Consider the following 16,932-nt stretch of genomic DNA (forward strand, 5'->3'; position numbering starts at 1 on the left):
TTTAGCTCCACATAGGAATCAGCCATGGAAAACGCATCTCTCGAAATATTTGGTTTGTCAATGCTTGTGAAAACAAAGATATATGTTGTCCAACGACATCAACAATTGAAATGGAAATAAGAATAATCGTGGGCATAAAGTATTATCACGTTTTCGACAAGTTTCTAGATTTTTGGGATTAATTCAACATTAGAATTGACAAGATGCATGGTCAATGTCTGTAGGAGGTCAGCTCAGCTCTTGGTGCATGAGCTTTGGCATAGAGTGTCAGAAAAGTCAATTAGCGAATATATCTAGTTGTCTTCCTAATGGATCTTTCGTGTAAAATCTTAATGTTGACGGCACGAGTATGACTAACAGAGCCTATAACTATATAAAATTGAGCCGCCCTTTATGCTATAATCATCAATACGCAAGGAAGTTCTTTTTTCCCCTTTTGTTGGCTAATTCAACGAAAATAGGAGAACAAGTTACTTAACCCTGTATTGATAAGTTTCTATCATAGCACCGAACTTTTATTAAATTTTTGGTTTTCTGATGATAATTCCAATAAGTGATGAAAATTAGTACATTGGCACTTTATAAGAGAAAGCTCTTTTGATAACCACAGTACTTTTAATTTAAATGATTTGATTAAGTCAAAGAATTGCTTTATTTTCTAAATAAAATTGAGGTTAATAGAGTAGACATTCAGAAAGGAATTAAAACCTTGTCCATTACATTTTTAGAAGCCTAAATCTGCCAATGTTAATATTCAGTCTTAGCCATATTAACCTATTATCAAGCAACATCATATTTTTCATTTTCAGCACTTAAAATTTAGCACTTAATTTTCTGTTTTATCAAACAGGTCCTTAGTTTCAGCTCTTTGTTGAAAGACAAAAGAAAGGGCTTCTTTAATAAAATGAAAGATATGCACTGAAAATTTAAGCACGGAATCTTAAACGATAATCATGAGCGCTGAAAATAGAAATAAAAGGTTATTTGGTTAATGAATTGTTGAACAGTTAATTTCTTACCAATATATTTGGCAAAATTATAGCCGCCATCAATTGTTTCCTCTGTCGGATGAATTAAGTTATCCGTCACACTTATTCATCACGTTGAGTGAATATTTCTGCTTAATTGAATCTTTTAAGTAAATGCTGAATTAGATTGCAGAAACTCTTGGGGCTGGCAAGGTATACTTGACGGGAAGGAGGTAGGGAAGTAAGAAGCCGTATGGCGCCAATGGAGAATTTTTTTTGGTATGGTGAGATAATTGGGTATCTCAAAGGGAGGACCTAATGCTGCAACCTAATTTGATGCAGACACTAATTCTGTTCTAAAGGTGGAAACTCTTATTGATCAGGATTCCAAACGTTGGAGTTTGGAACCAATTAGGCATCAAGCGGAAGAGGAGGAACTGGACAGAATTCAAAGAATCAAAGTTAATTGGAGCAAAGGAAAGGACAGACTAATTCAGTCAAAACTGCTTGTCATTGTGCAAGACAACTTGGAAAAAAGAGTTATGGTTAGACTAAAAGCCTCGTGTTCTCGTGCAAACGAGGAGCAGGTGTGGGAAGTAACTTGGAAAGTCCAATGCCCACCAAAAGTGTAGCATCATTTGTGGAAAGTTTTCTCTGGAGCCATTCCTGCCAACAAGAACTTATTCTTAGGGAAGATCAAACAGGATCCTTCTAGTCTTTTCCGAGGAGAAAAGGAGACTATAGAGCATTTGTTGCTAACATGTGCTAGATGTAGAGCTACTAGGTTTGAATGTGCTAGCATCGGGATTTGTGAAGAGCATATTACCACTTTTGATGTGTGGCCGAGGAGGTGACTGAAGGATCTCGTTCAGATGCTAGTTTGAGCCTACCCTAGAAGTTATGACTAGAACAGCCTTCTGTCGTTAGCATATTTGGAAGAGTAGAAACGAGATGGCTTTTCTAACCGGGTTGAACAACCTGCCGAAATTGTGGCCTCCCCGGTCGATACTGCAGTGAAGGAGTTTGTTGTAGACAGCCGATAGTGTCGATTGGGCTGAAGCAGAAATTGGAATAGTGACTCGGAATTCTGATGGGGAGCTTGTTGGTGGCGAGGCTTAGTAGTTGATGCAGACTCAGTTGATACAACAGAAGCTCCTGATGTGTGGAACCCTGTTCAACTGGCTAAGAAAAAATCCCGGGGGTTTATGTATAATGAGATAACACGAGGCGGGGTAACCACTGGATCTTGGGAAGTTGGAGCCTGTCCTAGTGGCCATCTGTAGGGAATTAGATCATTTTCAAGTTCTTTTCTACTGTCCCTAGGAAGCTTTAACATCTGTAACCATTTGGTAGCTTCACACGCTGTGCAAAGGAAGATGGAGCCGATCGATTGGCATCTTGTACTCCCATCTTCTCCGAAATTGTTGCTAGTTTCTGAAGCGGGGGTAAACATCCTCCATGAAATTTTACTTAGACTTTGTTTGTGTTGAAATAATTAAATAATAAATCACACATTCATCTAATATTTTAAGTTTTTACAATAATTAGTAATGATAGTACAAAATCTCATATAATATTAAATTTTGAGTTCAAATCTTTCCAGTTCCATTTGCCTCCCTAATAAAATATGTCCACGCTCAGTACTAAGCAAAAAAAAAAAAAAAGACTAGACTAAGAATGAAGGGGATTGGAATAATTAAATAATAAATCACGCATTTATCTAATAATTTAAACTTTTAGAATAATTTATAGTGATACTACAAAATCTCACACTTTGTAATGGATATGTGAGAAGCATTTATCCTCGTGCAAATGAGCAGATTGGACCGCACTAGGAAATAATTGATATGTGTCCCTCAAAAGGGACGATGTTATATAATTGAAGTACTTGGGGATAGATCGATTCCAAGTTCGAAGTGAATCGAAAACTCATCACATCATATTTCATGATGAGGTAGAATTGGAGATTTACCTTCCCATTTTCATTATCTTATGACTAATTCATTTACTATGTTTAAATAATGGTGACATTTGCAAATTTTATACGGGTCTGCTTATTCAATTCTGTTCACATACATCTGCTTTCTTCAATTTAGTCCCTGATCATTTTTTTTTCTTTCATTTGATGCCAAGTAGACAGAGATCTTGAGCTTACTTTAACAGACAGAAAAAACACATTATTCTATGAATCCTCCCAATAACATGTAGATTTTGGCATACAAGCTCTTCTTTTGACGTGAACTAATGACGGATCAAAACACAAATAGAGAGAAAAAACATGACAAGTTACCAATGTTTTTTCACTTATCACATCTAATCCGACAATGCGTCTCTTTATTTATTCTATAGGAGCAACCAAAGCCGAAACTCTTCCAAATCAGTAGTGATAAACGGTGACGTTCCAGCGTATGATGGCATTGGAGTTAACCTGTCGAGGAACAGAGTTTCCAGAAATGCGTATCCCCTAGCGAGCCGGAATTTCCCAGTGCCGGACACCACGGACACTTCCCTTTTTTTGTTGTAGAACCAATCGGAACCCTGTATTTCTAGTGTGCTCCCACTGAACTCCTGGTTGGTGAACACAAGGGACATCAACAGGTGCAAATCCGAGCCGTCCACCGCCAAGTTCACATAGGCTCCTCGGGCCCTCCCGACCTCCGTGGAGTTGTATTCGTACAACTTGGTGTGCTTGTCATTGATCACGAAGACAGTGCCGAACCCGAGAATCCACCACTGGTTTCCCAGGACACCAGCAACCGGGACGGTGGTTATGTTCAGGCCGGTCTCCCAGTTGAACATGTAGAAGACCAACTTGGTCTCTTTGAGCTTTTGGTTGAAGTTGAGATAAGCTTCTGAGGAAGCATAAATGACTAGAAGAACAAGTAGTTAGAGTGTGGCCAATTTCGAAATGCATTTGGTGCCATTTGTGTGAAAACTGATGGATTGAAATGAGTTTCTGAGTGATGGGAGTTTGTAAGAGCTGAGTGTGATTTTGGAGTGGATGCTTGAGATATGGTGAAATAGAGGTCCTATTCATAGTGTGATCTAGTGAAGGAAATCTGATGATGTGGATGTTTTTGACAAATCATACATTTTTCGATATCTCTCATCTTTGACCCCACAAAAGTTGGAATTAAGGAAAATGTGACTGAATAGAGTTTGAGAGGGTTTAAAAGCTGGGAGTCGAGGGTAGATCGGGAGTCGAACTGGAACTATATTTCTAGGGCAAAGGTGCTTTAAGGGTATGCATGGTAATGATTCTTTGGCTGGAGAATAGTTTCTTTTTAGAAATAGTTCTTTTCTATTTTAACTTCGGAGAACAATTTCTGAGTAAAATAAGGTGTTTGATAGAGGGGTGTGTAACTAGACCGGTATACCCAGTTCCCGGACCGGCCTACCCGAAAAATAGGATTGGGAACCGGTTCCCATTGAAACTAGTGCAAGAACCGGTTCCCAAAATTCGAAACTGGTTTAAACTGGTCCGGGAATAGGTTCCGAATGATTACCCACCCAGAAACCGGTTCCTAGACCGGTTTTGGAACCGGTTCTCGGACTAGTTTTGTAAGTAGAGGTCTAAAACTCTTTTTTTCTCTCCCGATTTCTATTCTTACTCCCGTAATCACATGATATTTTTTCTCTTGGCTCTCTCAAAAATGCACACACTCCTCATTTGTCATTCCTTTTCCTCACTTGCTTCCCTCCCTCACCGGCTCCCTCTTACACCGTCTAATGGACGGATGGTGTTCGTCGGCTCGCCTAATTTCTCTTTGTATAAGGAGTTATGCTTGCATAAATGAGTAACTTCATATAATAGTTACGGGAATAAGACTAATATTAGATCTATGTTTGTTGCTAATTCTTTGTCTTATCATTTTATTTATAATAATTAGCTCTATGGATCCTTAATTTTTCGTTTAGTCAAAAAGTTCATGTATTAAGTTATTACCAACGCTTAATGTTTCAATATAAATTAGGAGGATTACATTATTTTCTTACTTATTAATATAAAATTCGAAATCATATAGGATATCGGGATATTGCAAAACAGGTTCCAGTAGAAACAAGGTTAACCTTGGAACCAAATCAGAAAAACAAGGTGGGTCGGATAGAGGATCCAATACAAACAGGGTTGAGTATAGGATCCAAAAAATAGGAACCAGTTATAATAAGGTCGGGTACAAGGTTCAGGTCTAGACCCTACCTATCCTGGACCTGATCACCCCTAGTTTGATAACTACACAAAATTTTTACTCTTGAAATAAAAAAAAAAATAGAAATACGTTTAGTACAAAATAGTTTCTTTTTGTATTTATTCATTTTTATTCTTGAATCGCCGACCGCCGGCCGTCGCGCCGCCGATCGTTGCGCGCCACTAACCACCGGCCACTAATTGTCACTGCCGATCGCCGCCGCACAGCCCATCGACCATCGTCGAACTGCGACGATGGGCGATCGACAGCGGTGGTCGACGGTCGGCGACAGCGGCCGGCAAGCGACGGTCAACGATGGTTCTAGGCGGTTGAAGGTGGCCGCGGCAAGAGAGAGGAACAAAAGAAAAATAAAAAGGAAAATTAGCTTATTTTTAGAAATTATTTTTGAAAACAAAACAACTTTTTTTTTTGTTTCTAAATTTCCTGGGACAAAAAAAATAGAAAAATTGTTCCCAAGAACAAAAATTTTATCAAACAGATTTTTCTATTTTTTTTTTTTTTGTTCCGGAGAACAAAAGAACATAAATCCTAAGGAACATAAATATTACCATGAAATGTTACCATGCAGAGCCTAAGTGTATATCAAACTCAAAATTGCTAGACAATTTAGTATATATGTCATATAGTGGATGTCTGGATATTCAAAGGTAACAGAAAATATTCAGCTATCAACAACTAAATTGTATCGTCTTAAAAGACATCATGTTCTGATCAATTTCTCGAGCAATCAAAAATGAACAAGCCGCAATCTCTATACGCGATGGTATAACACTACATTATTAGTGTAGAATATCACAATTTGACAACATGGCACAGTGTAATAAGTAGCAAACCCCATCAGAAACTCAAGTGGCACTTCTAGCGAACTCCGCAGTGGAGCATACGAAGATCAAGGGTAGGCGTGACTCGCGAGGCTGCATGCATTGGTCAATTTTATCCTAGCCGAAAAGAGTTTATCCACGTTCTGACGTAAGGGAATGTCAGAGAAACAGAACTTTGCAGGGACTAGAGGAACCGAGATGGAAGTAATTCAACGAAAGCTCGATAAAGAAGTAGGGGCATCTGTGCAAGAGGCCATGCCAACAACCCTTTTTATATGTTTCTCTCGTCTATGTCGTCTTCGAATGTCATTGACATTAATTATCATGGAAAAACGTGTAATTTCAGGAAGCAAGGGGCGCAAGCAAGCTGAGGTACTCCAAAGTCGCTCCCCTCGAATAAGCGGTTCGCATGTTCATTTGCATGGTTGAAATTCAACATGATTTAGCTTTAGTTACACGCCTGTAAGAAAACAACCATCGCGGGGACAGGACCATTCATTTAATGTATGCCTACTTTTGCCGGAACTTTTGAGTTTTAATGAGTTTGAGTACAATCGCGAAAAGGAAGCTCGAGTATTTCGGCTTATTAAGGGGTAGGATGGGTTGGTGAAGATAAGCGATTTTGATTCAGCAGACGGAGGAAATCAATTAGCAGGTGGTGAGTCGAAAGAAAAGCAAACTACAGGAGTTTCGGCCGAAGCGAGGAATAGAAGTTCAAAAGTCAAAACTCTACAGCACACCTACTTACAATTTTGATGACAAAGGCGATGGAGAGCGCCCCAAACTGCCATCAGCTTTAAGCTTATGAGGCCTGAGAAACCACCAGTTAGGTTACAAACAGGAATCTCAAATCTGACTCCGTCAACTTCCCCAAAGCCTCTGACGAACCTCCGACAGTCCTGAAGAGGGAAAGAGCACGTGTTTAGTTTGCTCAGCACAGTGTACAAAAAGCTGGATATCATATTACATGCTTACCCTTCGAAGACTAGTTCCTTCTTCTCCTGCAACTTCAGAATCCTCTCCTCAATCGTGTTCTCAATAACGAACCTCGTGATTCTGGAAAAGCAGACACCCAGATTTGATATGAGTTTTGCCTAATTTGCTTTGCTCATGGAGAGTACATATCAGTGGAGAAGACACTACCTGATTGGTTTGTGCTGTCCAATCCTATGGATCCTATCTTGGGCTTGCCGCTCCACAGCAGGGTTCCACCATGGGTCCATCACAAAAACCTACAAGAGATGACCATAAGTATCAGAGTTGGAGATTTTGATAGCCAGATAGTAGGAATACCATACAATAAATAACCCCATAATAGAAAATCCAACTCACATGCGACGCAACTGTAAGATTAAGAGCAATGCCTCCAGCTTTCAAGCTCACAAGAAAGATCTTACAGTAGGGATCAACAGTGAATTTCTTTATAGCACCATCTCTCGCATTTATCGTCATATCCCCCACAAGTTGAACACAATTTATGCCCGACTGCAAGAGGCTACTACCATTATCTTCATTTTTCTTTACATCATGAACAAATGGAAAGAAGATATGCTTAATTTCACCTTTTGTAGGGAATAATTGATGAGATCCAGGAACGATGCAAACTGACTGAAAACAATGCCTTTGGCAGAACCATCCCGTTCAATCATGAATCTAATTTCTTCCCTCTGATATCATTCACAACAGTTAAGAAGAGAATAAATGAAAACGCATATTAAATCTTGAAAGCAGCAGATAATTCAGACAAAATAAAATGAAAGAACAAGATCAATATGAAAAGCATTCAATTTGCTCCAGCATCCAGTATAAACATTTATCAAATATGCGCCAGAGAAACCCATCAACTTTTTCCAGTTGGCCTCAATGATACCATTATTTCCACAGTCCAAGCCACTATGATATATGACCAATGGTCGTGAACACTAGTTTGGAACAATATTTTATAAGATTACAGCAATGCCCTGTGATTCTGTATTATCCTCACTTCAAGGCACATAGGTGCTTGGATTCTCAGTGCCCTTGAAGCAATTCGAATTTATATTTTTAAAAAACTATCGATCAGGATATTTAGCTAGCACTAATGCATTACCTAAAAACTATGATATCCATCATCAGCCTATGGCTGTCAGCTATAACTTCACAAACTCAAAACATGTTATTGAGGCTACGAAGATGATAGAGAGAGTCTAGGCAATAAAACTACAATCAGAGTGGAAGAACCATAAAAGATAACTTTTTTTCCAATGCATTAAATTGCTGATTCACCAATACCAAGATTTCTACTGCTTCAAAGTACACAAGGCGGCTTTCACGTACTCAGATTATCTAGCAATACTTGATCAAGAGCAGGTTACTTCGAAGAATGGCAAGTCATCTTAAAAGTGGCCTTCAAAAGCCTACTTATAAATGCAATTTCATGTGCTCAAAAATTGAAAACAATCATATCCACATTAATCAGGCCATAAGTGCGCTGCACATCAACTTAATTGTCCTAGAAATTCTAGAGTAGCTCCACTAACTATGCCTCTGTAAGGACCTAGCTACTATCGTAATTCATTGTAAGAAGGCTTCCAGCAAAAGAGATGAATGAAGAATTACAAGCGAAAGGTGAAGCACCACATACCAAGGCCTCAATTTTCGTACTTGTCTGAAACTCATTCAGTTGTATCCTGTTAAGAATACTGGCGGATTTAAACCCTTTGATAGTTGATTTAGAAGAATTATTCCCAACATCCGACTTTGAAGACAGATCAAGAGTAACCGGCTTAGAACATGAAGGGCAGGAAAGTTGTCCCGATGCAGTAGAAAAATCAAGCAAGCAAGCCTTACAAAACACATGTACACAAGAGGTAACCTGAAATAGAAAATTGAACCATTTAGTAACAAAATCTATGGACTTGACCTGAGAAAGCTTGAGTTTCAGACAGCAAAATAGAAAATCAGCAGGAAAGAGCATCGGTTTTAAAGAAAACAAAAGAATTTCATGTTCCTACACATCTGACTACACACGCACATCCAATATGCTACATACACACACACACACACACACACACACACACACACACACACACACACACACACACACATATGACCATGTCTACATGATCAAATTGCCTCCACAGTGTCCTTTTCTAGACAAAGGCATCATGGAAGACAAAGCGCCAAGAGAGACTATGCTATCATTTTTCAACCACATCTACTGGACCAAATACGCACATCAAGCTTGATATGTGGGAGGAGCTCCAGCCATGTCCCAAATAGGGCTTGGTATTGCAAAGCTCTCTTTTGGAACATCCATATCTCTACCTTGCAATCTACAATAATGAAATTACCCTGCAGAGATCTTGCACTCAATATGTCTAAACCTTGCTTATCCGCCCAAAGAACAGTTGCAAAGCTGAGACTCAAATATTAGCCCTCCACTCATCACATTTTTTCCATACACTATAGGATCATGCAGAGCTCAAAACCAACAAATAAACTCCTAAAAGTGGAAATAATAGCAGGTTATTTCAAGAACGTTAACACAAGTGGATGGCAGAAACCATTCAAACTGTGCAGAAAGTACTGTAAATGAAGCAGGGACAGCCTGAGACTGTAAAAGTGAAGTTCCTCACTTATTTTCAAACCATAATTAGTTTTCTTTTAAACTGGCTGGAGGCCAAAGGAAAAATCATTTACCACAGGATCTTCTGCAGGTTCATGACAAACACCACATGGCTGTACGCCAGTATCAGGCTCAACCATAACACCACTTCTTAAAGCAGCACTCTTCGAATAAACGACAAGGTAGGGATGATCAACTGCCTGCAAATTTTAACCAATGTCAACATGTAGAGTTGCCATAAATAAATATACATACCCTTCAAGTAAATCAGTTCAAATAAATTTTCTGTGAGTTCTCAGGAGAATAAAAGGGAGAGGACAATCTGAGATGTGCAATTCCATTATGACATGACCAGCAAGGTAATCTGAGTATGAAGTCCCATTTAGTCAAGGTTTTACATATAAACAATCCAAAGTTCTGGCAGGCCTGAGCTCATAGCATTACCGTGTCTAGTAAAGATATTCATGATCCACAGAAAGACTGAATGCATGTGAAGTGTATCTAAATGCTCCTGATGTGATGTCATGATGGAAGCACTGAAATTTACAGAAAAAGATGTCTCCCAAATATATATCAACAAAGTTCAACAATCACGTTCTCGCCACGAAAGCCAGTAAATGCATAACGAGATGACTTTGACACTTCACCCTCAATCTGAACAACCAACATCTGATTTTTAAGTACCTGGCGGAGGCGCGTGAGAAGGTCAAAAATATGCGCATAATTATTCATCACAGTTCCTGCCTCAACATATCTACAAGGCAAAAGACTACTGTCAAGAGAAATTCACCCAGAAACACTTTCCATAATAATAAATAGAACATAAAAGAGACAACAGAGAAAATTAAGTCAAGCCAATTGAAATGAAGAAGGGAGTCTCTTAATAACGGATGTAAAAACCACATCCTTGCTCTGATACAATCAATATCAAGAGTTTAGAGACTACATCAGCATCTTAACCCAGGGAAATAATAAATCTCCCCTTATAACAGTAAAAAGAAGACAAGTCCCCAAAGCTTGTCCATAAATTGGCACAATCACCCGAAGAAGATGCAAAAGCAGGAAAAGGCCATTAGACCTATTATTTTTATGATGATATAGTCCACTGCTCTAAACAGTCAAGACCTATGTTTGAACCTTCATGGAATAAAATAGGTGGTCATGCAAGCTAGCTGTATGCACCCCTGAAATGTTCAACAAATGCATGCACCCAGTCACCAACATATCAGCCAAAAGCAAGCATTGAAGGATGTGTAATATCTTCTTCCACCATTAAATAAAACTTTCTTGGCTTCAGCAGATAAACCATGTCAAACAACTAGGGCTATCACAGTCTTCAAGATCAAAGAACAAAAGTAGTGACTAAATCAAAAACAGTGCAAAGTCGTGGAAGGTTCAAAGGATTAAAAGAAACCAAAAAATGAATCCATGTGCAGTAGACAGATGCATAAAATATTTACGCCTCAAAAAAGGTGTGTGGAAGAATTTTCAACGAGGATAGAACCAAAATTAAAATTCTCTTCAAAGACTAAACTTGAGAAGCAAAGAGAATCTCACGTGTTAAACTGAGATTGGCTCTCATTGTACAATGAGGTGTAATAGTCTTCTTCTCTAATATCCAGTGTATCCCGCCTCAAAGTAATCTGCAGGGGAAGTGAAGAGAGGAGGAAGCGGAGGATTTATGTTAAAAATCTTGGACATGCTGAATTGCAATTGTGCACAAATGCAAGAAAACTCACAATTCTCGGTGGAAGTGCAAGATCAGCAGCTCTTTCCTTTTTTGTGCGTCTCAGCAATATGCTTTTCAAAATCTTGTGTTTTAGTAATATCATAGCTCGCTTTCTGCCATCAGCATTTCCATGTGCTTGAATAGGATTTGCTATATACTAGATAGAACAACATATACTCTATATCAGAGTTCAAATGGAAAAAAAAAAAAAAGAGGCCAAAGTATTGATGAAAAAGTAACTCACTCTATTCCACCAACAAAAGTGCCGTACAGAACTATGAGAGCAGTCAGCACATTGTTTTGAGGAACTGCAAATGAACAACAGAATTACAAAATAGGTAACAAAGGAAAAATATATATTAACTGAACTGAGTGCATGCAATAAGCAGGTGAAGTTCTAGGACCAATTGATAAAGTTAATGCAGAAAACAAGGGTGAGATTGCATTAGATAAGATAATGGAAGTGAAGTCAACCCAGACGACATATAAAATTGAAGAAGAATTCCTCACATATAATGGCAAAAGGAAATAGAAATTAGAAAGATCATCTGAGTAAAAGATGCATCCATCTACTGTCTACACCCTCAGTCTATATCTTTAATGTATACCTATATCTTTACTCTGCCAAACATCACCCATACAGAACTCCTCTTTAGATTATACCTATTTGATGATTCACCCTTAAAAGCAATAAGATGCTCATTCGCAAAGACTATAAACTAAATATAGGAGCTACAGGCTCCACAATGGCCCCACTGTCCAAATTTTCAAGGTTTTTACATCAAGAAAGCAATTTCAACTCTATCATCTGGGAGAAAACTCTAACATCCAAAAAAAAAAAATTCTCTTTAACGGGGGTGATGCTTGATAGTTCACAACTTTGGATATGTCATTGCCACTCAATCAAAGATAAATAGATTCTTCAGTTTCTATTTTCTTTGCTGATCATGAATTTAGGGCCATTCTCCACTACAGTACCCAAGAGGGTGCAACCCACCAAATCATGTCAAAAACAACATACAAATCAATAGCATCCACATATCTACTACCAACCATGGACCAGTGGACCAAGATTTTAAGTCTTAGGAATATATTCAGGAACAAATTTTGCGCATGCTTCAGTGAATAATGATGTGAGATAACAGCACTTAAACACGTATCTCACAGGGCAAGAGACAAGTACGGACTTGTTCTCCAAATGGAACATCCACTATCGCAGGAGATATTCCAGTAATAGTTGCATCAAGATCAAGACACCCTATCAGAACTACATAGGAACATGAGATCTAAATCATGTCACGCTCTTAACCAAGAGTCTAGATAATTTATTCAGAGGCATATCACATTCAGGCAAAGGAAAGATAACATGCAGATGAAAGTATAAAGTCGCATTAACATCAAACAGTTATCATGAAAGCTTAGCCCTGACGCTGCAGATCTTAATGTGTTAGAAAGACGCAACCAAAGCCTGAGGTACAGACACTTTAGGAGCAGGCTGAATTGAGACTTAAGATTAGGAGGTTGAAGCTTCCACTTAAGGATAAAATTAATAAAGATGCCTAGAAGAACATGGGTATGACTCTTTAAACCAGCAGTAGCGAGCAGCAAATATTTAACGGATGTAGCTAACTAGGTACTTTACCATCCATAGAATTGTAGGGAACAAAGACTTGTTTACAAAGTAAATTAAGAAAGTGACACCACATATTCTTGCAGTGAATGCCACATGCACTGCTTCCTTAAATATCTATGCGAAGATTGCCACATTATTTGGTATACCAAGTCACTAAACCAGTTTTTTTGCACGTGTAGTTGCTCTGACCATTTTGTGTCAACATGAACAACTTCGTTCCTGCTGGCTGAGATTGCCTGTTATACCAGGAACCACCCATGGGACAAAGAATTACCCAATTATCTTGTGATTGAAACTTTTACATACCTATAATCAAGTGTTCTGCAATCACAATCCTGACATAAGTAGAATGAATATGGCACAATTCGAAGAAAACGGACCTGAAAAGATTCATTACAGGACAATGTGATTGACTACAGAAGGTGAATAACAATTAACCACTCATATAAAAAAGAAACTTACAAGAGAGTAGAGCTCCCCAACGCGATTTTGAAGAGGTGTTCCACTTAAGGCCCATCTGTATGAAGACTCTAGTGCAAGAACTGCTTTTGCAGTATTGCATCGCCTATCTTTGACAAAGTGAGCCTACATTGAACAAAATTGCATAGGCATAAGTGGGAAATGTACATTCAGATGAACTTTCAAAGATCACAAAGCAAATCATACTAAGAGATCCCGCATAAAAGTGTTTTGATAAATTGTGGAAAATAAAAATGCATATGCAATTCCCATGAAGAAGTCAAACCTCCAAGTGAAAGGCATAATCTTACAGATATTTGTCTTGCCAAGTACAGATTAACTTAACACATTCACGAATGGCTTCATCCAGCCAAACAGAAAAAGGGGCCACACGTAAATTAACGCCTTCATGCATGGCTTCACCCAGCCAAACAAAATAAGGAGTCACGTGTTGTCGGCATGGAAATATCGAAATCTTTCTATCAGTTACAAAGCATTAAACTATGTTAGCACTCATATCACAGTAACATGTTCCCATTCACTCACCTCATCCAAAATAATACGTTCCCACTTCACTGAGTGTAAAAGCGACTTCCCCACACGATGGCTTTGATCATCCTCCAAATCACTAATGCTCTCTACTGTAGATTCTATTTCTCCCCGCTGCGTAGCCTGTTTGCCTTTCTTCTTTTCTTGCTTAGACTGCTTCGTTGTCTTGACAGCATGAGGACCGCAAAAGTACCTAAGGTGAACTGTCATTTTCTCCTTGTAAAGCAACTTCCCACAATAAATGCACTTCTTCTTGGGTGGCATCACAAATTTTCTGTACTCGCCTTCAACAAGTGAATATGTGGTTACAACAAAATCAAAGTTCTTGAACTGATCAGCAGTCTTTCCTCTATTTGCTCCATGATATACTAGGACCTTAGTGCTTCCTTGGGCAGTGGAGCAATTAATCTCACCAACCCATTGAGTCACAGCAACCACAGGACATATGACAAGGGTTCCTTTAATTTCAGGCAAACTTGTCGATGAACCTGCCGAAGGTGAGGACCAGTCCAATCCAGTGCCTATGCTACGGATGATTTCCCGTTTGGCTAGGACAAGAGCAATTGCCTGGAGAGTCTTCCCCATTCCCATCTCATCAGCAAGAATTCCTCCTTTAGTTGCAGACTCTTCCTGTTTTAGAGCCCATGCCAACCATTCTTTCTGATACCTCAGCAATTCTCTGATCAAATCTGAGGATGCCTCCACTGTCTCTGTTACTTCATTCTGATTATCCAGATCAATATCTTCTGTAGAGTTCTCATCGATCCATTTCTCATGCTCTTCTTCCCAAATTTCCCACAATAATGGTGGCCCTTCTCTCTTCTTTCGGCCTTTTCTCTTTCTCCTTGAACCTCTAGCGCCGATATTTCTCATATCAGCCAGCTGCTGAGCGATTTCATTGATCTCCGTATCCCCATCAATCTCCCCTCCTTCCAGGATGACTTCCTCTAGATCGTGGCTTGCATCCTCCATTTCCAAGTCAGGTACAACTCGTGCCTTTTTGGCTGAATGCTTGCCAGAATCAGCCACTTCACCTACAATGAGACCATTTCTGTTACTGTGGTACTGTGTCAAATTCGTCACAACAATGCCAATGCTTAAATTGCCCCAATTTGCTTCAGAGAAAGCTTGCTAGCAACATAGCTCATTCATATGCCATTACCTAATTGCTTCAGTTGTTCCTTATAAGAGGCTATAACTCAACCATAAACAGTAATTGCTCTCGTGCTTAGAAGAGAGTCAAAACAAAATCTCTCCACAAAATTCTGACGAAGCCTAAATGTCGTCAGAGTAGTACAACACTTCACGAAGTGACAAGAATCACGACGTACGTTTGCACACACGTCACGGAGCAACGGCAAAAAATTAACGAGAAGGAACCACATTACCATCACTGCTGCTGCCGCCGCCGCCGCCGCTCATCTCAGAATCCGAAAAAGGAACATACATATCTTCGTCGGCACCGCGGCTGCCGCCAATCACACTGTCACTGTCCTCTTGCCCATTGCATTCCCTCTCCGAATCGTCTTCAACAAACACTGATAAAGACCCCAAAAAGAAATATCAAGAAGCCTACTGAGCAAAACTCCGCCAAGAACCCGCCGCGCAAGCTCAAAAAAAAAAAAAATTCCCGCCAGCACGCTCAAAAAGAAACGGGACACGCGTTGCACCAATCGAGAAAAACACTCCGATCGGTCCCGCCCGCCGATCGGACTCGGATTCCGCGCCCTCATCGCAAAGGACGGAGCAAAGAAATTCCGGCGAGCCGCGGCCGGCGGAGCGAAACGGAGGACCCCCGAACCGCCACCGCGATCGGAAGAGGGGGGGGACGGGAAGCGAGGCGTTACCGTTAGGGCAATCGGCGGAGGGGTTCGGCCGGACCTCGCGCGACCGGAGCCTCATCGGACGACGGAGAGAGAAGGCGATCGGGGGTTTCTAGGGTTTTCGGGAGGGAGAGAACGGAGGGCGGCCTTCGCGGCCGAGAGGAAGCAGAAAGAGAGAGAGCAAGACGGCCAGGGGAGTTAGTTAGCAGCAGCAGAAGCGTGGTTTTTTATATGAGTAATGTCGGTGGAGAAAAGTCCTGCTACGGCCAGCGCCAAGGCGACGGCGGGAAAAATCCTCTGGCCACGTCAGCGCGTCGATTGAAGTGAAATAAGAGTTGGATAGGATTTCACTTATGTAACAAACTTTTTTTACATTAGTAAAATAATAGTTAGGTATAAATAACATTTGAATTGCGTTATAAAATGTAGAATTCAAAATGAGAAAAAAAAAATAACAATGATTTTCGTTTTATTTATTTGTTCATTGCGTATCTTAAGTATATCAGCATGAACTATCATTTAATATAATGTTTATTAAGGAATGATAAAAAAAAAGGGGGATAAAAAAGGAATGAAATGAAGAAAATAATTAAAGAGAGGAAAATTAATAAATATATAAAAATAAAGTAGAAGAGCTCGTATTTTAAATTAAGAAATTCAAACTTGGAGGAAGGTGGATTTTAAATGAAGAAATTCAAATTTGAAAATTCCTAAAGAATGAGGGGCAGTGAGATTTGTGAAAAAAAAGTTGACCATCTTTGTTTCGCTCTTCAAGTGCGTTTGGTAACGATTTGGTTCCGGAGCTGATTTTGACTAAAAATAATTATTTTTTATTCTGTTCCTAGGAACTGATTATGAGTAAAAAAACACATTTGGTAATTGTCCAAAAAAATTTATTCTGAAATAGAATTGTGTTTGATACCGCACTAATTAATTCTGTTCCAAATTAATTTCTTTTGATTTCTAAATAATTTTTAAATAATTTTTTTTTTTTTCCTTTTTTCTTTTCTTTTTTCCTTTTTTTTTTCTTGTTTTCTTTTTTCTTTTTTTCCCTTTTTTTCCTACTCTTCTTCTTCTTCATATGACCGGTCATGCCCTCGGTGAGGTCGGCCTTTGTCGGCCGAGCCTCGCC

General features: G+C 39.3%; 2 protein-coding genes across 2 annotated transcripts; both read right to left on the reverse strand.

Moving 5' to 3' along the window:
• Positions 1-3,311: 3,311 nt before the first annotated feature.
• Positions 3,312-3,767, reverse strand: LOC104427153 (dirigent protein 22-like). Its single transcript, XM_010040296.2, has one exon. The coding sequence runs from the start codon at positions 3,765-3,767 to the stop codon at positions 3,312-3,314; it is 456 nt and encodes a 151-aa protein (XP_010038598.2).
• A 2,836-nt stretch (positions 3,768-6,603) lies between these two features.
• LOC104424755 (DNA repair protein RAD16) lies at positions 6,604-15,998 on the reverse strand. Its single transcript, XM_010037255.3, has 16 exons — positions 15,825-15,998; positions 15,366-15,515; positions 13,975-15,011; positions 13,432-13,554; positions 13,276-13,349; positions 11,581-11,644; positions 11,347-11,493; positions 11,165-11,250; positions 10,292-10,361; positions 9,682-9,807; positions 8,624-8,854; positions 7,563-7,667; positions 7,333-7,485; positions 7,144-7,232; positions 6,976-7,056; positions 6,604-6,899 (listed from the first exon to the last, which is right to left on the reverse strand). The coding sequence occupies exons 1-16, from the start codon at positions 15,877-15,879 to the stop codon at positions 6,827-6,829; spliced, it is 2,664 nt and encodes an 887-aa protein (XP_010035557.2). The 5' UTR covers positions 15,880-15,998; the 3' UTR covers positions 6,604-6,826.
• Positions 15,999-16,932: the final 934 nt, after the last annotated feature.

This window comes from Eucalyptus grandis, chromosome 11, assembly GCF_016545825.1.
Source record: "Eucalyptus grandis isolate ANBG69807.140 chromosome 11, ASM1654582v1, whole genome shotgun sequence".
Lineage (NCBI taxonomy): Eukaryota > Viridiplantae > Streptophyta > Magnoliopsida > Myrtales > Myrtaceae > Eucalyptus > Eucalyptus grandis.